The sequence below is a fragment of the Stegodyphus dumicola genome, chromosome X2 (genome assembly GCF_044657685.1).
Source record: "Stegodyphus dumicola isolate Sdum_Otavi_A_Nest chromosome X2, ASM4465768v1".
Classification (NCBI taxonomy): Eukaryota; Metazoa; Arthropoda; class Arachnida; order Araneae; family Eresidae; genus Stegodyphus; species Stegodyphus dumicola.
The window spans coordinates 68,482,204-68,508,096 of NC_140781.1; the positions used below are offsets into that span (position 1 = coordinate 68,482,204).

Here is a 25,893-nt window from a genome sequence, read left to right on the forward strand (position 1 = left end):
AAAAATTTCATAGAAATACGAAGAATGCATTTTTGCTCCCAGCCTAGTTGAAAATGAAGATTTCATGAAAAGCTTATGATAATTTTAAATTATGTTACTATCTCTGCATTATGATTGGCATTAATGGTCAATGCTTAGTGCAAAGGTTTGGTTTATTTAATTATGACAAAGCACTCGAGGGCGATCCGCGTAAGGGGAGGGATGCCTTCATAGAGGACTTTCTAAGGAAAACTGTCTCGTATACACGTTACGAAAACACCCATACAGCCAGCCCGTTCTCCAGAATTCGAACTCCGCACCGAACTAACAGTGTTCAGCGGCTTTACCGCTCATCCGCTGGTGGGCCGCTTAGTTCAAAGAACTATATTTAACTTGTGATGCATATGCTTAAGTCTTCACGTACGATTACATGTTAACAAGAATGCTCATGTGTTGGGCAGATAGCCCTACAATCTTTTGTTAAAATTGTTCTAATCAAAATAGAATTTTATTGGTAGCTCCCTCCCATAGCTTTGAATTCTGGAATAAAATTTCGTTAATAGGGTAGGTTTCACCTCTTTGCATTAGATACTGGATTTATTGATAACGTATGCCTGTTTGATGTCATAAAATAAAGTTTCGTTAACTTTTTTAACCTTTTTTTTCCCTTAATTTTTCCATTGGGATGCGAGCCATAAAAAGTGGAGTTACCTGGTAATAATAATGTCATAAGAGAGTTCGTACAAAGATTTTGGCAAACGGAATAAATAAGTAATTTTGCGAAACTGTTTCTTTCAGATGTGTTTCATAATAATTTCAGATGTGTGTTATTCATAATAATAACACACATCTGAAAGAAATCAGATGATTTCTTTTCATATAACAGGCATTTTAAGCCTGTATGCTAATTAGCACATTCTTCTTCCGGTTGGGAAAAATGTACAATCTTCCTACTTTGGGATATGGGATGATATGCCAATTTCTCCTCTGTACGAAAGATAAGCATTCCAGGAAAAACTTTCACACGCTGAAATGGTTTAAAGTCAAAGAGCGTCTCCAAATAATTTATGTCAGAAAGGTTTTGAGCATTCGCAAGCGAAAGAGCGTCTCCAAATAATTTGTGTCGTGAAAGTTCTAAGCATTCCCAGATCTGATAAAAGTATCTATTAAACCATGCCAAACACGTCTTAAAGTCTATAAATAGATGTATATCATAATTGGAATGGAAATAGCATATGTAAAGTTTAGTTTCATTTCCTAAAGTTAAAAAGACAGCAAGCAAGTGAAAGCCATAAAGACATTGGAAGTGATGATAATGTTTTCAATCACTGGAAATCTGAAAGCGAAAGATACAAAACCTACGTTAAAAAAGAAGAGATATAGAACTAGAAATCTCTGTTAATATCTTATCGTCGTTTGTGTCCACAATCACTATATCTACAACTTCTATGATCAAGTGACCCATTATCGAAAAGTCGATATTTGTGGCTGATGTGACAGAACCTTGAAGAATGATATTATGCTTCATTACCATGATTGATGCTCTTTCTATCTACGTGCTGTTCTTTGTAAGTGCTCACAACATCTAGCAAAAGCCGCTTTAAGCCTGTATGCTAATTAGCCATACATTTTTGCTGCCACAACAAGACTAAACTAAGCTTTTCGCTTTTCACAGCTTTTCGTAAAAGCGAAAATTACCTTTGGATCGCTTTTGGTAATCGAAAAAGCAATAGCTTAACTTTTTCATGAAAGAGAGAGTTCGTACCACTATCATAAAGCATAAGTCACTTTTATTAAGATATGTGTCTGAAAGAATCACAAAACAGAAAAGACAACTCTTCCGTTATAAGGTATTTCTCCCACTTCCCTAGCGTGCCTTCGTGGTGTAACGGTAGCACGCTGGGCCGGTATTCCAGAGGTCCGTGGTTCGATTCCCGGCGAAGGCGGTTGCATATTTTTCATCTTTTCTGTTTCCAATTAACCTAATGACTCTACACCGTCATTGATTGACAAAGATCTCTTTTTCTGCTCCTTTGTCACTTCTTACGGATGCTCCACTTAGCAATATCCAGGCAGAATAACATTGAAGTTAACTTATTTAAGCTTTCACCTTTGATTTTTTATGTATGCTTTTTCTATGCAGTGTGGAAGTGACTTAGTAAGTTATATTGTTTAGCAAAAGATGTGCATTTAGTTTCCTCAGGAATAATGCCATTGAGTCAACAGACACGTATAACTGTAGAAAAGCGAAAAATTTCTTTCCTTGTTTTCACTTTGTAATTCGCATTTTCGTTATTTTTTTAATGTAACTGCTATTTCTTGTATTTAGTTTTAGTAAAGTTTGCATGTTAATTTAACACACAAAATGCTTCTTCTAATTTGAACCTAAAATGTAGCTTAGGCCATCGATGATAAAATCGCTCTTCTACATTTTCCCACATTTATTTGCACAGTTTCTTCTGTTTTTAACTCAGATAGGACTTGAAATATGAAATTTATTTTCAGTCAGAAGTTATTAACTGTTACATCATAAAATGGATTTTTTTAAATTAAGATCCTGAAAACTTACTTTTTTCTCTTTAAACTGAGAATGTGTACTGTACATTAATACGACATACTTAATTTCCTTAATTCTACCCTTTTAGAGGGTTTACCTTTTCCACAATTCAAATTTAGAATCTTGTGTATTTTAGGCGGGTACTGTTTAGCTTTTTGGATATTTGTTAACTAACCGCTAAATAGAAGTCCTTGAATTAATTACGGCTTTTGAGCCACCTCCCGTTGCTGCTAGTCTACATTATTATGTCGACTAGCGGCATTTATTCGAGAAAGATTACAACTCAGTTTTATTACTTCAGGGAGATATTAATAGCTAGCTTTGGAAAGCAGTTACATTTTTAGGTCTTGTTGTGGCTAAGCTCTCGTTTTCAACATAATCAGGACAAGCCCACGAATTTTATCCTGGCAAGGAGGGCAAGCATGCCTCTGTTGTTGGCATGAGACTTCAGCACGGCATAGGTTACAGTACAGCTTTGCCCACTTCCACGCTAATTTTTCAATAAGACCACCCCAGGGGACGGGGTCGAGGGTCTCTTACCCTTTTACTCTACAACCAACTATTCAAGAGGACTTTTGGCTCACCGTATATTTTAAGTGTCCCCGTGTCGCTCAGACACTACACATTTACAAACATCCGTGCTTTCTCCAGGATTCGAACCCGGGACCATCGGTACGGCTGTCAGCGCCACTACACCGTCTGGGAGGCTTATCAGACGGTGTAGTCAGTTTAATATTGTTTAATATAGTTGATTAAATCAGTTTTATATGGAATTTACTTTAATTAATAAGCCTTTATCAAACATTTTTAGTTAGATATTACGACTCAGATTTAGTTAGAGATTAATACCTTGCTTAGACATTGAATTTACTTTAATTCAGCTTCTCCTAAGAATTTTTAGAGAGGCATTACAACTTAGATCTAGTAGCTTAGTGAGAGATTAATATCTATCTTAGAATTAATTGATATTTACTAGGCATAAATCAGTTTAATACAGAATTTACTTTAACTCAGCTTTATCAAAGATCTGTTAGAAGAAATACTCAGATTTAGAAGGTTAGTGAGATTAATGTTTTGCTTAGAACTATGCGGTACTTAGTGGAAATCAATGAATTTTGTATTGAATTTACTTTAACTCAGCTTTATTTAAGGAAATAATAAGGAGCTGTTTCCGTCAGGGTGTTTCGTTAGCTTACCGATCGATACTGTATATTGATTAATTTTTTTGAACGATTTACTTTTTTCTCTCTGAGCGTAAGTCGCAGTAATTTATAACTTGTAAAAAACAAAGAGCAAGTTTAAAATAAATTTAACTTGTAAAAAACTAACTTTTTATAACTTGTAAAAAAACAAAGAGCAAGTTTAAAGTAAATTTAACTTGTAAAAAACTAACTTTTTATAACTTGTAACTTTTTTTAACTTGTAAAAAAACAAAGAGCAAGTTTAAAGTAAATTTAACTTGTAAAAAACTAACTTTTTATAACTTGTAAAAAACAAAGAGCAAGTTTAAAATAAATTTAACTTGTAAAAAACTAACTTTTTATAACTTGTAAAAAAACAAAGAGCAAGTTTAAAGTAAATTTAACTTGTAAAAAACTAACTTTTTATAACTTGTAACTTTTTTTAACTTGTAAAAAAACAAAGAGCAAGTTTAAAGTAAATTTAACTTGTAAAAAACTAACTTTTTATAACTTGTAAAAAACAAAGAGCAAGTTTAAAATAAATTTAAGTTGTTTTCCCTCTCTCATAATCTTTTTGCACTTACATTCAGAACTTGATTTGCAAAAATGGAAGCTCAGCGCCAAACCTGCAGTTCGTAAAATGACATAATTTAAGATTTTACATTTTGAGGTAATTTAAATGAAAATGCACATTTCCTCTTTTCATGATTTCAGCTCAGCGCATGTTTCATAAATGTAAACTTACACATTTAAAGCCATAATCTTGCGTTTTCTTTTCTTTCCTCCCCCCTCCAGAAAAAAGAAATTGAAAAAGTGAAAGAACTTCGAAAATTCTTATTTTTACTAAAAACCTGCATTAAGTTGCAGAAATAGAACTACAGTAAGGCAGTTACATTTCTTTTATATTCAGTAATCAAGTACATAAAAAAATGTAAAATTTACAAATTCAGTTTCTTTTGTGTAATTCTTCATATCATTCATCAAGAAATCATTTCTTCTGATGTTTTCTTCTTCTACTACTATATTTTTTAAGTTTATAATATAAAAAAAATACGTAAAAGTTCATATATTTTTAATATTGTAGGAGGATTTGGAGGCCTCCTTAAAAGTAGAAGCTCGGGGCAAGAGATCCGTTTGCTCTGCGGAAATCAAGTCCTGTTTATAATCAACCATAATCGAGTTAATAACGGGAGTGATTTCCATAGTTAAGCCGAATAGAGTTAAAAGGAATGACTTATATTAAAATTAACGAGAAATACTGTTAAAAGTTTATCTCTATTTTCACGCAGATTTAGTCGGAGAATAAATTCATTTTATTATGAAAGTTAAATCAGTTTTCAAAACGAGAAGTACATACATTACATAACGCAAGAATAAAAATCATTAAAAATGAAGAAATTGAGCTACAAATAAGATTAAAGAAAAATATCACAAGAGAACTGGAATTATACTTGGAGTTCAACCTCGCGTAAAATATCAGTTAGAATTTTTTGTTGTATAATGATTATATAATCTACATTATGCACAATTAAATTCCGCATTGTTGCGAAAGAAAACAACTTACAAAAGCTATGATATCATCTGCTATCACTGCTGTAATCCCACGCATTTTCGTTTCTTTTCTGTTCTTTCCGTGGAGAGTTTTGTTTTATTATGATGGTTTATGATAGTACTTTTTTCATCCGCAATAAACATACTTAACTTTGCTTCAGATGGGACCCAGTTTATCCGCCCTCCTCCCCTCTAAACCTGGGCCTACTGTATTGAAATTTAGGTCAGTTGATTGAATAAGGCCTGAAAGGTTTTTAATGACAGTGACTTCTGCTTTTACAATAAAGATTTATTACTTTTCGCGTTTAATCTAAAATTGTATCTATATTTCACAGTATACACTATATCTTCTTTTCTCTTGTTTCATCTTCCATGCTGATTCATTTTTCCATTTCATTCATTTTGAGGTATGAACATGAAATTGTATATTCAAGAAAAGTTTTTCTGCTTGTGCTTCAGATGGAACATAAAACGAATATTTTCCCCGACGTGATTCTCCATTAACATTCATTTCTTCATGAACATAAATTTCGTCTATGTACATGTACGTTTTAGAGAACATAAAGAAGCAAAAAAAAGTGCAATTGTTATTTTTTTTTGTACATCCGGTTCAATGTACACATCTTTCATATCATAAATTTTATTCCCTTCTGAGATATTAGCACATTGCTGTATGTTTTGAGCCTACGACATTTTCTTTCTTGAATGTAGAAGTAAGTGAATAAATAAGACATTAATGTGCTGAAAGAATTATTCGCTTTTACGTTGCTCTAGTTTTGCTTCTTGCCCTCTGTACACCTCGTATTCTAACACTTGTGATTTTCTACATGTTTCTTTTCTTTTTTCATTCACATAAAAAGATCCGTTTTATGAATAATTGTAACACTGAAACTGAAATAATTTATTGCTGTGACTGTTTTTTAAAACTTCCGTTTCTTTTCTTTCTCTTTTCAGTGAATGTATGTTTTTACGATGTTGACGTGTGTGGCATGCCTTCTGCATTTGCTAAGGAATTAAAAGAATGCTTGTTGCAAGCTGTTCGAAATACCATTTTTTCCCCGCTAACCTTTCTCAGAACCGAACTTTTCTTTTGTAAGATTTATAAATAATTCTTTCAGTTTTAGCACGCGATTAACTCTATTCTGTGAATTACACAAATGCAGATAAATTAAAATAGAAATGTGGGGTAGAAGTCTAATCATACTCGCCTTGTTGCTACACAACAACTTGTATTCATTAATTACATCTTTTTTTAAAATATTTAAGTGTTGAAAATTGCTGAAAATCAATTTGAAACGTATGTGATCGCAATTCAGACATTAAAAAATATTTCAGTGGATTATTTACTAAATTCCATGCAATATAAAACATACACCTATATACAAATTAATAAACTGCATTATAACAAAGCGTTGTAATGACGTAATAATTTACGCTTTTTATTTTTTTAATTAATTTATTTATTTATTTATTTTATTTTATTTTATTTATTTATTTATTTATTTTGCTTGATGCTACTGTTGAAATTATACTAGCATTTCGTCGTTCCTTCTAATAGTTATAAGGCAACGGTTCTCAACCTTTCGACTAACGCGTACCATCTAAACAAAAATTGAAAACCTTTATTACCACCAACCACTACAAAGTACTACTATCAACACTACTCTTGAACAAAGCTCAGATCGCATAAATTTACGAGTGTTAGACAAAAAACTCAATCAGGATTATGGGATTTTAATTTTTGAATTTAATAGTTAAAAATACGTTGCTTCTTTGCGTACCACCTATTTTTCCTTTGCGTACCACCAGTAGTTCGCGTACCACCGATTGAGAACCCCTGTTATAAGGTATTTTCTTTTTCCTTTCTGTATGCCTTCGCAAGGGCACTGTTATTTTTTCACGTCTCCAGTATCAAAATAACCTATTGACTCTACGGTGGCTCCCGAACAAAAAGAGGATGGATGATGGTTCCCTACCAGGATTTGGCGAATGCGTCCTCTAATTCCCAGTCGCATTTTAAAAGGGGGGGGGAATATATAAGGTATTTTCTTCTTCCTTTCTGCACGCCTTCGTGGTGTAACGGTAGCAAACTCGACACGTATTCTAGAGTCCAGGTTTGAGTCCCGGCGAGGGCATTGCTTATTTTTCATGTCAGCCTGCTTCAAAAAATTATAATGACTCTACATAGTGTTATTTTACTTATATTTTCACAAGTTAGTCCTTTGAGGATACATGTTTGCAAGAGAAATCTGCTACAGTCACTACGTTCATTCATATGAAATGATACAAAATAAAATAAAATACATATTGTGAAACATAACTCATTTTGAACTCGCATAAATTTGCAGAAATGTAATAGTTAATACAGATTTAAGTTTTCTTACATTATATTAAAGGAGAAATTTAATATTATGCGTTTCCCTCGCACAAGTCTGTTGTCAATTTATAAAAATGATCAAACATAAGAATAATAGCAGTAATAATGTAAACCTGGCGAATCAAAAGTAAAATACGGAACATATTGGAATAAATCGCAAGTAAACTGTTGCTATGTGACTGCTGAAACTCAAACAATTATCAGTAAGGAGTAAACCAAAAAAGTCCATTTGCTTTCCCTAATTTAAAATCCCAGTACCAGACATAATGTGGCGAAAAAAATAGACATAATCAATAGATGATGAATTTATACATTAGGATTTTAAAATGAGAGCAAATATGTGGGTGCTTATTTTTATTTATATTATTTTATTAGTTATTAAAAGTTTGTTTAACTTCACAATTTTTAAATCAAAAAATTTATTTTCAATTAATTAATTAATTTTACGAATGCAAAAGTCTATTCAAAATATTTCATTGTTTTGAAATCATTGCTACATTATTGGTCTCTTCTACAAATTGATACAAGCTTCAGCGGTCATGGAGTGGTTAAGACCGCTGAACACTGGTAGTTCGACCTGGGCTCGATCCCAGGATAAAGGGCTGGCTACATGATTGCTTTGGCGGTTTTCCTCTTATACAACGTAAATAAGAACAAGTTTTCCTTAAATCTCCTCGACGAAAGCATTCTTTCCTTTAGATAAATCTCGTATGCTTTGGCTTATTCGAATAACCTAACCTAACCCAACAAATGGATGCGAAGTAAAAAGTAGCTATTTAATATAAATGATAAAGCACATTGTTTGTCCTTGACATTGTATAATTAAATAAATATTTAAAGCAATGAACTCCATATAAATTCATCAACCTTTAATTTATAATGGATCATTTTTCCATTGAGCCGTTACACCAAAAGCCATTTATTCTCTTAATAACGGCCTCTTTTCCACTAAACAAACTCTTCGGATGAGTCAGTTACAGTAATTTTATATACACGTCGTTGAAAGTGGAATTCAAAAAACATAATTATACACTCACGTGCTCTTCACTATAAAGACTAATTAAGCTCTATATTCAAAAGGGAATGCTTGATAAACTTATCTTCTCTAGTATATGTATATAAATCCAAATATAACATCCTCTTGTGGATGTTCACTTTATGAATAAAAGCTACCACGAATTTGATGTTTCATGTTAAAAGTATAATTATTATCAACCTCTGTTACAGACACTTCACACGTTTTGAAGTTTTGAAGGTGGATATCGATGTTGTTTCGATATAACGAAACAGGTTTTAAAATGTGAAAAATAATTTTGATTAAAATTTTTGTAACGATTTTGCGAAAATTTATATACAAACAAATCTCAAAAATTTATTTTATAATATATTCAATCTGATAACCCTTTTGTTGAACTATAATATTACAACTTCATTTCCAAGATAAAACTTCTTTTCTTAAAACATCAAGATTGATTTTATTCCACTCCTCCTTCACAATCTTCCAGAGTGCATCCAGTGTTTTGGGATGCCGCTTATAAAGAGCTTGTTTTAAAAGTCCAAAGGCGCAGTAATCCATAGGTGACACATCAGGGAACTTGGGTGGGATGCATTTAAAGGGACTAGTTTCAATTCCGGTTTCATTTCTCATTTTTGTTTTCAAAAAAAAATAGAGCAGTATATGAAGAGGTATGACTTGGAGCCATATCCTGATGGAATTTATTATAGTGAAAATTGCTTGAATAAAGAGATACAATTTCTTCTTTAAAATTAGGTATTAAAATATATTTCTGATAGTAATAGGAATTAATTTTGACATTTGTTGTCCACTTTCCTTATTTTATATTTTCCGTTATAAGAGTATCCAGTAATAACCAAAAAACCTTTAGAAAAATTTTCCTTGTTTTCTCTGAACCAACATATTTAGTCTTTTTCTCCTCTTTTTCGGTATTAAATCGATATTTTTCTATTCCAATCAGATAAATATATCCAAGCCTAATCAGTTGTAACCATATAGTTCCATTTTTTTTACCTGCCAAATGATTTTCGTACAGCATAGTCTTAGCCGAGAAGCATGTTTCGGCGTTAGGCAATGAACATCATGTTTTTTTTTTCGGGGGGGATTAGCTTTAAATTATATTTTATAATTTTGTTCATTGTGCCTACAGAGATACATAAAAATTTTGCAATAGTTCTTTGGGGGGGCTGTATTTTCCTTTAAAACATGAGATGCGACTTGAGATTTAATAAGAGCGGTACGTACCTTTGTTGGGTATGTATTTTTTGCCTTTTTCCCAGTCAGAATTAAACTATGACTTTTCTTTCCTTTCATATTAATTATGTCTCTTATTTTACACGTAGAAGTATTAAAAGCATGCTTTTCGCATCTTTTTTTTTAATTAATTGAATACAAATATTTCTCTTCGGACGGCGCAAAAATGTAGCCTTCGATCCATTGTTTATTTTTCAGCGACATTAAAGAAAAGAATATTTTTAACGCTGCAGACGATAAACCTTATTCCAATTTGTTGCCAGTCACATTTGTATTTTAAAATTAATATTTTAAATTCATGGAGAAAATCAAATTCGATACAAAAATGTGTGAACACCTTCTATATATAAAATAAAATTATGTGATATCATGTAAATTTCACAAATTCATATTAACAACACAAATCTTATATTAAGTTAAAGATTCCTGAATAAATTCGGTTAAATGTTAGTACCGCAAGAATATAAATGTAATAGTATCTGTGTTTGCTCTAGCTAAAATAATCTGTATTAGTTTAAGGTTGATAATGATGTTGGGGATTCATTAGGTAATTTTGAAGCAGGAGATGTTAAAAACGAGCAATGCTTTCACCGGGACTCGAACGTACACCTCTCGAATACAATCAGAGTTGGGCTGCCATTACACCACGAAGGCTAGAAAGAGGGAGAAAATACCTTATATATGTCCCCTTTTTAAAAGATGACTGGGCTTTAGAGAACCCAGTCACCAAATTCTGGTGGTTACCAATTAGTTTCCACCACCTTTTAGTTCGGGAGTCACTGTAGAGTGATTTAAATTTTTTTCAATGTCAGGAAACAGAAGAAATGTATAAGGCCCTCACCGGGATTCGAACGTGGACCTCTAGAATATGCGCCGGTGCTACTATTGCACCACGAAGGCATGCTGGAAGGAGGGGGAAATACCTTATAATGTTACTTAAATTGCTGACGGACTACACTTCAGGTATTACAAAATGTTGAATGATTCCTAATTGTGATTGTTGATAATAAGCATTCAGGTTATAATAATTTCGAATTTGTTAAGATGCATCCACAGACAAATACAGTTGCTTTCTGTAGGCGAACGGGCTGGATTTCGTGATTTTCCCCATGTGTAACGTACATACGAAGCAGTTTCACTTACCTTCCTCCAGGAAGGCATTCCTTCTCCTGAGCAGATAATCCTGATGCGCTTTGCCCTATTCAAATAATCTAACCTTCTGTAATGTATTTTCTATGACTGGAAAGAGATTTTGATATATAAAAAATTTGGTAAAATTTCTCTCCTCATTTTGATAAAATTAAAATTTTGATAATATTCTAACATTCTGCAGTGAACATGATTATTTCGCATTTAAATCTTGTCTAAGATTGGTATTCTGAACCAACAGTATGTAGGAATCAGGTAGTCTTTGCAGTTTTCCTTTAGGAAAAAGTAAATGATGATCAATAATTAAATTGCTGTCGTCGAAAAGTACATAGAAGATGCCTATGCGGAACTTATTTTATACTGAAAAGATGTTGTTCCTTGTCAAAAAAATATAACCAAGAGATATTTAGTAGGCATGATAAAGATTTTGTTTCAATTCTATATTTGGGTTCCAAGAAAATTAAAATATTCGAAATTGTAATTGTGGTTTGCGATAAAATGTCACTTACCGTTTCCCGTTTCTTTCTCTGTTTCGTTGGGTAACTTTATATAAACGAGCTTTTTTTCGTAACAAAATGCATTATTAATCGAAAGGAAATAAAAATAAACATTGAAGTTACTAATGAAAATGGGCATTTTGAAAAAAATATGTTGATGGAAAATGAAATCCCAACACCAAGAAGGAGTTGTGCTAAATAAATTAAATTTGGGAGGCGTTTTTTCACATTTGAAAGATGATATATATTCAAATTTACTGAAAGAGAAATATGAACATGCAAAATCGAATTAGCTTTAAATACGCGATATGAACTTTATTTATCTTCCAGACTGGGCGCTGTGAGCGAGGCTTGAGACAAGAATGCCTATAAAAAGACATAGAAAGCAGTATTAGCAACTTACAGAATTTGAACGAGGGATACGATAAGGTGAATTTTCTTTTCGCGATATTGCAGAAAGACTTAACACGAATGTATCCACTGTGCATGCAATGTTACGCGCAGTGGTTACATGTTGGGAAGGTACTGTCTCAAGAAGAGCGGGGTACTTCCGCACAACTTGTCACCATTCGGAAAGAAAGACCGCTGTAATCGCAGCATGTCCGCGGCGCATCGTACTGCATCCGAGCTTCTGCTGACACCAGAATGACACTGCAAACTGTAACAAATCGAATCGTTTACTTGACAGAACACTCTGAGCAAGAAGCCATATAGCGGTCATAATGCTAATTCAAAATAACTGCCATCTGCGACTTCGGTGGTGTCAAACTAGAGCTCAGTGGAGGGCGGTGTGGAGGTCTGTCGTATTCTCAGAAGACAGCCGATTCTGTCTTGATGATAATGATTTCCGTATGCTAGTTAAAAGGAGGCCAGCTTGGAACTAAGTTGTCTGAGGCGCATATATATTGGACCTACATGGTCTGAGGAGTAATTTCTATGACAGCATGAGCACTGTAATCGTTTTTCCGCACATTCTTGCCAGAAAATTTGTACATCAGACTTGTGATTGCACTAGTTGTGCTGCCATTCTTGAGCAATATTCCAAGATGCATTTTCCAACAAGGTAAATCTCGTCTCCATACCACTGCTATCACTCAGCGTGCTCTACGAAATGTCGATATGTTGCTCTGGCCAGCGAGATTTGGGTGAACGTTCATCCATCGAGCACGTATGTGATTTAATTTCAGACAATAAATCCAGCGCCATACACACTCAGCAAGGACCATTGCTGATTTGACCGGCCAAGTGCAACAGGCATGGAACTCCATCCCGCAAAATGACATACGGGGCTGCTACGGCGGTTATTAATGTACCACCAATTTCAGATTTGAGATGGCTGTTCTGGCACACACTTGTAACCTTAAAACCTTAATCAAATAAATATATTACCAAGACAAATGCTTTTTCTACATTGCATTCCTCTAAATTAATTTCTTTTTGGTGCTGGGATTTTAATTTCCATCAGAGTGCGTACGTATATGCGTATAAATGCAGTGGAAAAAATACCTTCAGAGCAAGCAATGGCCGGTTTATTGCTACAGTTCTTCAATAATAGTCCTTTTGAATGTGAAGTAATTTGAATCTTGTAGGTTTTTCATTCGTTTATACCACAGTTTTGAAACAGTTATTGTTTCTCCTAGAAGGGCAATACAAGCTGCTACCTATCGCGTCGTTTTCTGCAGAATGTTTTCTAGAATGCAATGAAATTACATGCTTAAATGGGGGAATATTTCATTGTGCATCAGCCAGGCAGAATTGTACCGAAGTCGCAAATGGCAGTGATTTTGAATTAGTATTATGACCGCTATAGGGCGTCTGGCTCAGAGTGTTCCGTCAAGTAAACGATTCTGTGTATCTGCCCACATGGGATTTCAAGTCATTTGTGCGAGCAGTTCATGTCAAATTGTACCACTGTCTAGGTGGAGAGCAATTGTGCCCCTCGTCAGATTATACGGCACTTAGATTAATATTCCAATTGTGAAGTGAGTCAATAACGACTAAACAATTTAATAAAATGAGTCCGAATGTGCAGGAAATTTAAGAAAAAGTAAAAGTCTGAATTGAAACTAAAAATTTGCTTCTAGAAATAAACAATATAATAAAAATCGTGTGTTTAAAATAAATAATTCCCATAGGGAAATAAGTTACAATTAAAAGAAATTAAAAAACTATAAAAATACGAAATAAGTTAAAATTACGTCTGTGATAGGTAAAAAAGAAATAAAATAAAGTCGAGAAAATGAAAGAGAAAGAAATTGCTTAGCTTAGCTGATGTGAAGATAAGTACAGGAATAAGCGCTTTGAGGGTAACGTAGTCAAAACGTGAACACAAAAATGTACCTTGCAAAAGTTAAAATTCCTAATATAAATTAAGATACTATTTAAGAAAGTCGAAATTTGAAAAATTAGTAAAAGATTTTCTAACATCTATTTTTTATTAAATTGAGATGTTATCCAAGCAATTTCACTCTATCCCGTTCATGACGCTGTCTTTCCCTCATATCATATCATATCATTTCGCTCCACGCTCCCTGAAGGTCCTCCCTCTGTGAGCCTCAGTTCTCTAATACCTCTAGCTTCGCAGAACACCCACTTTCTAGCTTCTAACGTTTATATATAAAATTTTATATATTATTCAAAATTGTAAATGAATAAGGGAAAATTTCCCTTTCAGCTTCCTTTTGATATTAAAAAACATGCGATATTATATATATTAATAACTTGTATTTTCCCGTTTTATTCCCTTATATGCATTTTGTTTATATATTACATACATAAAAATATATTTATTTACAAATAATATTTAGTTATTTTTAGTCAGAAGGGTTTATATATATATATATATAGTCTCAAATGTTTAATCTTATGCTTCAAAGAAAGCGATCTCTCTTTTCCTTCACTACCTTTGCGAGCTAATTGTTTGTAATATTTTGTGGGAAAAGAAAAAAATACCAAAAAATTTCATTGTAAAATCTGTTATACATTACCTTTCTTAAATAATAAAACCTAGTCAAATACTGAAACCTGTATCCAAAAAATTTCCGGCATGTTTTCTCTCTCCCTTCCCCCCTTTACCTTTTAAGGTAGCATCCCTCCATACTTTCAGAACAGTGCTTGTCAATCATATATTTTCTTTTGAGTTAAGCTTTTGATAATACTCTACTAAACTGTTTTCCATTTCTCTTGATATTTTATAAAATATTTTAATACATTTATGTGTGATATGTAATACAGGTTGTTCAATATTTACGTATACCTGGACCTCGAAAAAAGGTTCTTTGTTTGTAAATATTTGTAATTATGTTTTCAGGCAGCCGTGAGAAGGCCTATGTATACGCAATTTCGTCAGCCGGGGTTGCGTACAGCGTGACAAGGGCATGTAGCAAGGGAGAACTGGGAGAATGCCGCTGCGACGAACTGGTCCGGAAGCGGGACAACGGCGGCCGATGGAAATGGGGCGGCTGCTCGGACGACATCAAATTTGGCGCCCGGTTCTGCAAGGACTTCGTCGACTCTGGCGAGGATCAGCGCTCCCCGGAAGGCCTCATGAACATACACAACAATGAAGCCGGACGTCGGGTAGGCCACGTCATTCCATCATTAATTTCGAGTTTATAAAGGCCGTGACTTAATGGCCGCGACGCAGGTGGGTTTTTATGAGTCGTGATTCAGCCCTCCGATTGATTTCAGGGCCTGCGTTCCAAGATGGAACTGGTGTGCAAGTGCCACGGAGTGTCGGGTTCATGTTCTATGCGGGTCTGTTGGCGCCGGCTCAAGCCTTTCAGAGAGATTGGGGACTTGCTGACGTTCAAATTCGACGGGGCCACCCTGGTGAAGGCGGTCGAGAGGCGACACAAGACAAAGCTTCGGCCTGTCCGTAAGAACATCAAGAGACCCAGCAAAAAAGATCTCGTTTACCTTGACGAGTCGCCAGATTACTGTCTTCGCAACGAAACGTAAATTTTCATTTTAATTGCTAACACTCCCTTATTACGAAAAAAAATCGAAGGTTATATGGATATTAAATGTCACTTGGTCAAATCATAAATGAATATTTGGAAGGGGAAAAGCAGGGATTAAAGATTCTTAACTGATAACAGCACACTTGCCAACAATAATAAAATTAAATAAATTTGCAGTGGTATCATAAGCAAGATAGGTGTTATATTACTTGCAGCTGAGATCTATGAGTGTTAAATGATTTTTCCAGCTTCTTTATGCTTATATTTAAATCAGGACCTGCGAAATGATACATGCTGAGGTAAATCCGATAATAAATGCTTTAATTACTTCAAAAATGTAGTTCTTAGATTTAAGGACTAAGAAAAAAATAACATAAATTCCTTTTAAAGGAAATTATTTTAGGGAACATATAGGAATAATATATGTGCAGGATGAATTGAATGAATGTAAGCCTCATTTACATTCATTTAATTCAAAGTTAAAGAGCAAATGAATGTTTTTATATTTTTAAATATAAAAAATATGTATGGTTTATCTTCAAAATATTCCAGTCTTATTTTATTTTTAAATTGAAGTTATTAAAACGTAACTTACTACCAGTCTATTTATCTACCAAATTAACACTTTTTTTGAAGATGAATACGAGACACTTTCCCTGAGAAAGTCCTCCCTAAACGTATCCCTTCTCTTGACAAAATTGAATAAATTAGGCTTTGTAATATAAAAATAATTCTAATCGTATTTCTCCCCCCCCCCTCACATTTGTTAAATTGTTTAGACACGAAATCACTCGTGAGAAAATTTCTTGAAGCTTCTTCCATTCTCCACGGATGGAGAAAAAGGGAAAAACATTTTAAGTGGTAAAACAAGAAGAGTTAATAGATATACCTCTCTCTTAATTTTACAATAGCAAGCTACGAGTGTAATTTCCCAAAAAACATGTGAGGTTTGCTGACTAAAATTTAAGTTAAAATTTGCACTGTCCCAAATTATTAAAATAGTTTAAAATGCTTTTGAACAATGAATGTAACTTATTTGCTGATAAATTTTAAACTTAATTAGATTTTTTTTATTTCTTGTTTGATTTTTTATCAGTTTTATTCAAGAAAAGGTATTTTAAACTATGGAGGAGCTGTGCCCACCGAAGTCCACAGTTGTATGCACTGTTGAATTTTTCTAAAAACGTAGAAACGAAGCAACTTGAGTATTTAATACAATCCAATGCAATTAACTTAAAGTCTGTTGAAATCAGAGGCTTCTTTTGTGCTAAATTAGAAAAATACATTCAAATATTAAATAATTAAAATATTTATTCTAAAAAATCTGTAGAAATTAAAAATCTGAAGATGTTTTGAGTAGTGTTCTTCAAGAAAGCAGTATTCTCAATTTTTCTGCTATTTTCTAAATAGTAAATGAAGTTATAAATGCTCATAGTTAATAAGTAAGGAGAATTCATGTTAAATAATTTCATTTCCCTCTTCTCAAAGTTTACGTTTATCTAATATCGAAGTTCTACTTGGCTCTTAATATAGAGCTTCTCAACTAGCTTTCTGCGGAACTCTAAAACTTCACGACGCTTGGAGTTAAGCAAAACCTCGCGGTGAAAAACAAAATTAATTGAATAAAATGACCTTATGAGAAAAATCAGATTCCTTAGCTCAATTATTTAACAATAGCTTACTGATTTAGAACTGCTTAAAATGTGTGAAAAAGGAACAGAGAAACTAAATTCAACTAAATTAACCCTTTTTGCCCTGTTGGTGGCGTTTGCCGCCTACTATATGTAGAAGTCTATTTTATTGGTAGTAGAGACCGTTTTACTAGTCATCACCAAAAGTTCCATGTGGCGGCTTGTCCTCATCTGTTGTGGTGGCTTGTCCTCATCTGTTGTGGTGGCTTGTCCGCATCTGTTTTCCCACTCATCTTGTGGATATAAGCTTTTGAACAATGTTTATGGAACGATCTGGCAGCAGGAACAACTCAAGTAGGAACTTCTTAGTACATTGTAAGGGAGTTCTTCTAGCACCTGTAAACAGCCTTCTGTAGACTATTTTTTTCCAGGGAGGCGCGTCTTAAAAATCTAGTGCTGAAAGGGTTAAATCTAACTATTTGCTTTCTGCCCACGAAAAGTTACGTAACGGAGCATTTTGCGATGGATGAACAGCATTAAACATTTTGATGACTTTCGGAAAAGAAGAGCTATATAACTATGCAAAAACTTTCAATTGCGGCAGAACAAACTCAATGCAGAGATTCAAACAGTTAACTATGGGCAGTTACTTCATGCAGTTTCTTTGAAATTACTAATATATCGGTTAACTATTAAAGCAGTTTTTCCGGAAGTTTTGCGAAAAATGAAAATGATTAGGTGTTTCGCCCGGTTAAAATAAAGTTGCACTGTAGTGATTTTATTTTAAAATCATATTACTGAGTTACAGTTTAAATTTTAAATGAATGTGCATTATTTTTTCTTTCCCGAGGAACATATAAAAATAAACAAAATAATCTGCGTGTTCGATCTTTACTGAAAATGTTATCTCTTAACTGATAGTTTTAGCTATTCCTAATTTTAGGTGATAATTTTTTAATTAAATCGTCTGATTATCATTTTGTTTTAAATTAGTTTATGATGTGCAGTTTTCAATTTAAATAATGCTCTATAGTGAATATGATTGTCTAATTCAATCTTTTCTTAACAGGATCGGTGTTTTGGGAACTCGAGGTCGATTATGCAACAGCACCAGTTACGGAATGGATGGCTGCAGATTGTTGTGCTGCGGCAGGGGCTACCAAACTGTGATTCGTGAAGTGGAAGAAAAGTGTCAGTGCAAATTCGTTTGGTGCTGCAGAGTCCACTGCGAAATGTGCAGTTTTAAAAGGGAGGAACATTATTGTAACTGAAATGATGAAATCTGGTTTAAACGAGGTGTTCTGCACAAAAAATAAAAAAATATATAAAAAAGAAGAAGAAAAAGAAGAAAAGAGTCAAAAAAAAAAAAAAAAAAAAAAAAAACAATTGTGCTAAGTTTAAGGGTGTCCAAAAACTATGCTGAGAAACAGCACACGAGTGATAAAATGCTTTTGGTAGGAAGGAGCTCTTGTGTTTCGACATCAGCTGTTCGACAATCGTAGGGACTTTCTTCTCCTTCATTCGAAGCACGCACATGCATTCTAAGGCGGAAGGAATCAACTACTGTCTCATTAGTCGAAATTCTAAAATTAAAGATTGTAACCTGAACACCGGCTATCCATTTAAACGATTCATGCCTGAAATGAGTGGATGGCAGAGTTATCAGGGTATTGAAAAAGACACGCTTGATTATCCTGAAAGCCAGAAAGGTAGTGAAGAACATTGTAAGATTTCTTTGGCTAAGTACTTAATCATGTAATGCACTACAGATACGTATCTAAGAGTTTTCTTAGGGATGGGATCTGAAGTATAAATCCTTCGTAAGAGATATTAGTTTAGCTTCTTAAAAATAGTTTATCCTTAATCTTCTGAAGATTTTTTTAAGAAAGTTTAACTCCTTAGGAAAATGATACAAAACTTACAATAAAAGTTAAAAATATTAATCAGAAGTAAAAGAAAGTAATATGTTGGCCTAAAGTTTCCATGTAACTTCTTTAAGGTTCAAAAGACGCGATCAGAATTGTACTTATTCATGCTGTGACTCAGCTTTTATTTAGGAATAACATGCTTGATACTAAAGGGATTAATTTATCGCATCTTGTACTTTCTGATCTATTTTTCTTTTTTTGCCTACAAACACTGTTTGAGAAGGTTAAGAAAAATAATATTACTGTTGTTTAAAACTACTTTCTAGGAAATATATAGAGCTGTTGATTTTGAGAATAAATATTTATCCATTTGACTTTGGATACGTGTCTGAAGTGTAACATACAAAATAGTAAATTCCTAATCAAAATACAGATTCAAAACTCAGTTACTTCCTGCAGACTTCCAGTATTGAATTCAAGATAAAACTCTTAGCACATGAAGCGTTGTCTTTGGAAAGATTAAGAAACAAGCGTGCCGAGCGCAGAGGCTTCCACGGCATGTAATGTGGTTGAAACCTGATGAACAAGGAATGTGTTTTGCAGGATATGCATTTTCAAACAATAAATGTTTAAAATGAAACACAAAATAAAAGTCCCATCACAAAGTAAAAATCCCATCCATTGTGTCATGTTGCGATTAGACAAAACAGCTGATTTGACATGATATATTTTTAACAAGGAATATATCCTGTAAAAACAGATATTTTTTCCTTATGTCTTAGTAGGGGAGTTTCTTGCATGATGATGTTGTAAATTATTCTTTAAACGTACCATATTTTTCATTCAAATAATTATGTGCATTTTGTTTAATAATATATCTCTGTAGACTTTAAACATTCAAAAGCTGAAGGATCACATTTGAAGTTGTTCTACAGGAAGTAATAATTTCCTTGAAAATATTTAAGTTTTCATTCAGTTTTAATATTAGAATCGTTGTTGTAAATAACTAAAGAACATAGTTAAATTCAAGTTTAAAATATGTGAAGCTTGGGGTATGTAATATTTTTTGGTAAGTAAACTATTGCGAATTCAAACACTTTAAGTATTTGATTTCAAATGTTATATTTAGAAATATTGCTTAAACGTATTAATACTTTTTTAGAAATATTCAAGAGTACCTTAAAGTGGGCAGATTAACAATATATGTCAGCAAATTAGAATTCTTTCGTGAAATAATTGGCGCGGCATAACATTTTAATATGTAAATAAAAATCATTCAGATTCTGTAAACTTCATTGTTTTCACTCCTCTAAACATCAAGTAATTCGATTTGTATTGCATCTGAATTTTTTTAAATTTAATTAATCTAATAATCTAATAATTAAAGTATTTTAATTATTATCATTAATCTGAAAGTATTTTGTAGTTCGGGTATTGTTCGTAACCAGACAAACTGCTAGGGAAAAAAAGTTACTAACTCCTTTTTAAAACATAATCATATTTTTTTTTTTTTTTTTTTTTTTTTTTTTTTTTTTTTTTTGCTTTATAAACTCATAAGCTCAATTTAATATGCTACAGCCTTATTAACCTGATTTTTTTCTTTAGACTTTTTTTAGCAGCGCCGCTAAATTTGACTAATAATTGTTTTCCTTACGAAGATATTCTCAAGAAGAATTTCTATATTATATTCTCGAGACTAAACTAATTCTCTTTCTAATCTTACAAGATTCATTTAAATTGATATAGCAGTCAAATGCAGTCGCGAATTATTAAGAAGAAAGTTACAATGCTTGATTAGAGATTTATTAAATGAAAAATTTAAATTAAAAATGTAAAACATAATTACAGTATTTAATTGAATCTGGGAAAATTAAGTAAACTTAGAGTTAAATGAATTTAGAGATCGGAAGAAAACTATTATATTACATAAAAACTATAAACTGGGGAGGGGAGAAATCAGTCAGTAGGAGGAAAATTTATAGTATTAAAAGACACATAAAGAAATTACTTTAAGTTAATTAATTAATAAGCGTTTCTAAAACAGGAATGAAATCTGCTAATGTTTCTCGATATATATTAATATAATAAAACGTAAATTGTAACTTAGAGATATATACTAATGCTGAAGAAAACAACAAATGTAAATGCCGTAACGAAGTGAAACCCAATATTAAGTTTTCTGGTTACGATGAATGAAGCATTAAGATTGGAAAATAAATTAGCTTGTATATTAAGATTAGTAATAAATTATTAATAAAATGAAAGTGAAACTTCCAGCTTTTTGCAAAAATTAAACGAGTATTAGAATTATACAATGAGAATTTAAAAATTCTAAAATTTTCTTCACAAGAAATTTACACACGCTCATAAAATTTAATAAAGCTTCTTATTTTGACGATTAAAAATTAATTAAAACAAGCTTGTATATTTATTTGAAACGTGTTCATTATTTCCTTCATCAGAAAACCGTATCATGAAATGTAATTTGTTATATAATTAGATTGTGGTCTTTGACTGTATGGCACTTCTTGCAGCTAAAATTCTTCATAAAACATTCTACAAGAGTAAAGATGTATTTCTTTGCAGCTTTCTTTAAGTATGTCTGTTTTCTTAATTGATTTGATAAGCATTGTAGAATAAAAAATACTTCAAGATGACACTGGTTAACAGTTTCTTGCATTTTTATTTTGCTTAAACATTTCTTTTAGTATATATTCCTCTTTCTGAATCTTATTCTTTCATATGAGTCAAAAAAAATTATGTAACAGAATCATAAGGCACTTAAGCAATTTCTATATTAGGTGCACTAATTCGATATAAATAACAAAAAAAACTTTCAAAGCTTTTGCACTTTTTTATTGCTTGTTTGGATAATTTTAGCAGCATAAAAGACATTTTCTGCTCACAATTGTTTACATCCACAGAAATGAAAAAAAAAAACAATTTCTTTCTTGTTTATATATATGAGAAGCCTTTCTTCTTGAATGCAGTTACGAAAAACATTACATTCTACTTTTGAATACAAGAAAGAGATACAGTTTTCTGACCAAAAATAAAACAAGTTTTCATTAAAATTTTCGGAGCCAGTTTCCCTTAGAAAGTCCTCCACGAAGGCATCCCCGCTTAGGCAGATAGCCCTAGTGTGCTTTGCCATAATTAAATACATTAAAATGTGCAACGCGCTAATAATCTTATAAAGGGCCAGATGATTCAAAAGAAATCAGAGACTTTATACGTCGCCTAAAATAAATATATCTTCTGTTTTACCCTTGCAAAAGATAGCAACTAATAGTTTTCACCTTAAAAAAGGCAGAATGCGTAAATGAATGCACCGGAAAAAAAGTACCGTCAGAGAAAATGTACTCGTGTTTAAGCACCGCTTATTTTGCGACAGCGGAAATAATCGTATCATCAAATAATCTTACCAAGTAATGTCATCAATAACCAGGATCATGTCATCAAACATAGATGAAAATGCGCAGCAAGTGAATATGAGTCAGTTTCCCTTAAAAGGTCTTCTGTGAAAATAACTATGTTCTTATAACCCCTTTGGGTTCTTAATCCCTTTTTGCTCTTAACTAATTAACTAAAAAAAATGAATAAACACTGTATGCAGCATTGGTTGAAGCAGGATAGATTCATTATTGTAGGTGAGTGATTAAATATTAAAACAAAGCACTCCAGTGCTATTTAACGAATGACTTTCTAGGGGGTACTGGTTCCCAAGTAAATTGCAAAAACAGAATTACAACTACTTTTTGTGGAAAAAAAATGACAGAAATTAAATGAAATTAAGTCAATTAACAGCCGGAAAGAAATGTTAGATTTCAGAAATAACTACTCAGCGGCTACTAGGCCTAGAACAACTGGATACATCGAACTACTGTTTGTCATTTATTAGATCATTTTGTCAATTTGACAAAAAATTCCGAACATTGTCTTACAGATTTTGACTTTTCACTGCGTCTGTCTTTTTTCATTTGTCATAGGTGAATATAAAATTAAAATCTGCTATTTTACAAAGTGTTTTTAGGATAAATTTTGCTTCTAATGAAGCAAATGAAATTTTTATTCTGCTCATATCATATTATACATATTATATTATACATTTTACATTATTTTATTTGTTGAGTCAAAGCACCCAGCGGCTGTCTTGTTTTCAAAAGATTCTTTCATAAAACTACTATATTATACTTTCATACTATTCACGTGAAATTTCGAAAAAAATACTCGAAATCCCATCCATCCAGCTCCTTCGGTTGCTGAAGTAGGAAGTAAATGAAATGTCAAAGCTCAGTTGCTAACCTATTCGGTCAGCGATAATATACTTATTTTGGATTATTTGCATATATATTGTTATAGGTCTTTGTTCTAAGGTGTTTTATTCATTATGTAAGTATTAATACTAAAAGTATTTGAAACACAGTGATCGATTTTAAATTGAAATTTTGAATAACTAATGCAAATTATTAATTTCATTTAATATCCTTTTTGAAATGAATTTCCGAGCTTGAAAATCTGCCTCGTTTCACTTTGATGCTCCTTAATCTGCCCAAACAACAATACTCATAAAGATTTTTAAGCTTTACGTTTAAACACAGCTGATATGACTTCATATGTATTACTTGTAATATACAGCACATATAAACTAAATTATTTTTAAGATCTAATCTAATTATGTTTTAACAAGTTATGATTTCTTCAAAATAATCTTCATAATTTTTACCGTTTGGAGTTCTCTTGTTTTCCTAAGTTCAGTAATGATAATTATAAACATTTCTTTATTGTACTAAAAATATGCTGCTTTCAATTAAAATAAAATGAAAAATTATTTAAGCCAAATTTAAATATGCGAATAATGATAATAATATATTATTATTACAACTGTGACTCTAACACAATGCGTTTTATTTTATTAACACGGCTTCAAGCCTAGAGTCAGGGGAACTGAATTACGTTACAAGCAGCTTTTTACATAGCCACATACTAAGGCGCAGAGTCTAGGAAAGCCCTATTCTGATGGTCTTGACAACGACGTAACTCGACATCCTTTCTGCTGCTGGATAGAACTGCAGATGGATTAGCTGTTTGCGATCAACGCCACAAGCGATATATTTATTTATTAAGTTTTTGATAAAACAGTTTTCTGTCTTAATTTTGCAATATTTCCAAACATTTGCATGAAAATGTGATTACTTTTTGCTTCTAAAAAATAAAATGTTATAAATTTTCCTTTTTTCTAAATTCTACCTGTAAATGTGCCATACATACATTTGTGTTAAATTTATCAACAATTTTATGTTATTGAAAATGTGAAAGCATTCATCTATGTTTACCTTTTGTGAAAAGCAGTATATTGCATGTCGTCTCTTTTTCTGGAGGTATTTAGTAGCATCATTAATGTAATTTTTCCTTTTGTAAAAAGATTTGTGATTTCATGTTTAACACGTATGTTTGTATACTTCGTCATAGACCAGCGAATGAATAAACGTGTGATCGGAAGTGTGCTGTGTCTTTCCTTACAAGAGATCATTATCAGCAAGGAATGTAGTTGTGGGAGGTCGTAAGATCAACCGATAATGCCAGCCTCTCCGTTTCAGTTTATTCTTAGACACATTACTATCAGCGGGAAAGCACTACATTTAGAAAGGGTAATTGCTGTCTTTCTACTCGTGTTTGCAGGAATCCCTTAAACACAATTTCCCTTCGCATTGCTCGCATTTTCTAGTGACGGTAACAGGAAAAACTTCATGTTGATTTGCCACAATTACAGAAGTTTCTCACTCATTTACACAGAAATTGTCGAAGACAAGTTAAAATGCGCTTCAGGTATTTGGACATTTGCAAGTTGATGTTTCACAAATAATAGTTTTTCTGAAAATTTTTTATGCGCAAGAAAGATATATATATATATGTATAAAAACTCTCTCTTCTTAGCAAAGATAGTAAGTTTCTTATTAACTCAGTTCCTGCTCGGTAGTATTCATGTTTTTTCCAGATCTAATTAACCTCCGAGTCAGTTTTTCTTTTCCACTTTCCCCCTTCACTCTGCAGCAGCAGCTGTCTCGTCCTGCGAGTTTTTTGAACTGAAGAGATGCAGACAAAGTTTTACGAGCTCCTAAATCAGTCGGTTTTAAGACTCTTAGAATACAGTGTCACTAAAAGAAGAGTAAAAAATATATATATATTTATCAGCACATGCATCATCATCTTAAAACTAAAGTTTTCGCTTTTCTGGAGCTCACAAAGCACTCATTTCAGAGAAGTTTAGCACTCAAGTTTTTAGTGATTTAATTTTTTTGATAAACGTATGACAGTTCATCTCAGGAGCTATAATATAATATTTCATGACGATGGGCATAATTGTTAATCTCTAAAAGCTTAAACAAAAGGATTTCTTTCTCCAGTAAAACTATAATTGGATTTGCTTCCGTAGTTAAGTGAGCTCTAAAAGTAAATTCTTAAGTAATGATTCTAAATTAAAATTATTGCTCTACTATCTTTTAAATAAGGAATGATAAATTTGATTTGATAGATTTTCAATCCAACTCGAACTTCTTTAAGCAAAATTTTAATAATTTTAGTGAGAATTTATTTAAATTCTCTTTCCAGTTCTGTTTCATGAAACTGAACCAAGTAAATAATGAGCAGTTTTTCATATTAGCAGACTGGAATTTTAGAAAAATCCTGTAGTCAAGAGGATTTCTGAATGAAATAATATTTATTAAACAAAAAGCAAAATTCTTAGTTTTACTAAATTCTTTCATTTTGAGACAAAAGTTTTATTTCTGCAGTTAACAAAATAATTAGCAAATAAACCGTCGTTTTTAGCATGTGCAGCATATCGTAATGCGAATCACATTATCGTTCGA

General features: G+C 32.4%; 1 protein-coding gene across 2 annotated transcripts in view; it reads left to right on the forward strand.

The window, feature by feature from the left end:
- The window catches only part of LOC118180983 (protein Wnt-2b-like), a 200,298-nt gene extending 175,775 nt beyond the window's left edge, over window positions 1-24,523 (forward strand). For both annotated transcript variants that reach the window (XM_035350061.2, XM_085809994.1), the window contains exons 3-5: window positions 14,871-15,139; window positions 15,251-15,516; window positions 18,223-24,523. In XM_035350061.2, the coding sequence (XP_035205952.1) occupies window positions 14,871-15,139; window positions 15,251-15,516; window positions 18,223-18,424 (737 nt within the window). In that variant the 3' untranslated portion in view covers window positions 18,425-24,523. The remainder of the gene's footprint in view (window positions 1-14,870; window positions 15,140-15,250; window positions 15,517-18,222) is intronic.
- Window positions 24,524-25,893: the final 1,370 nt, after the last annotated feature.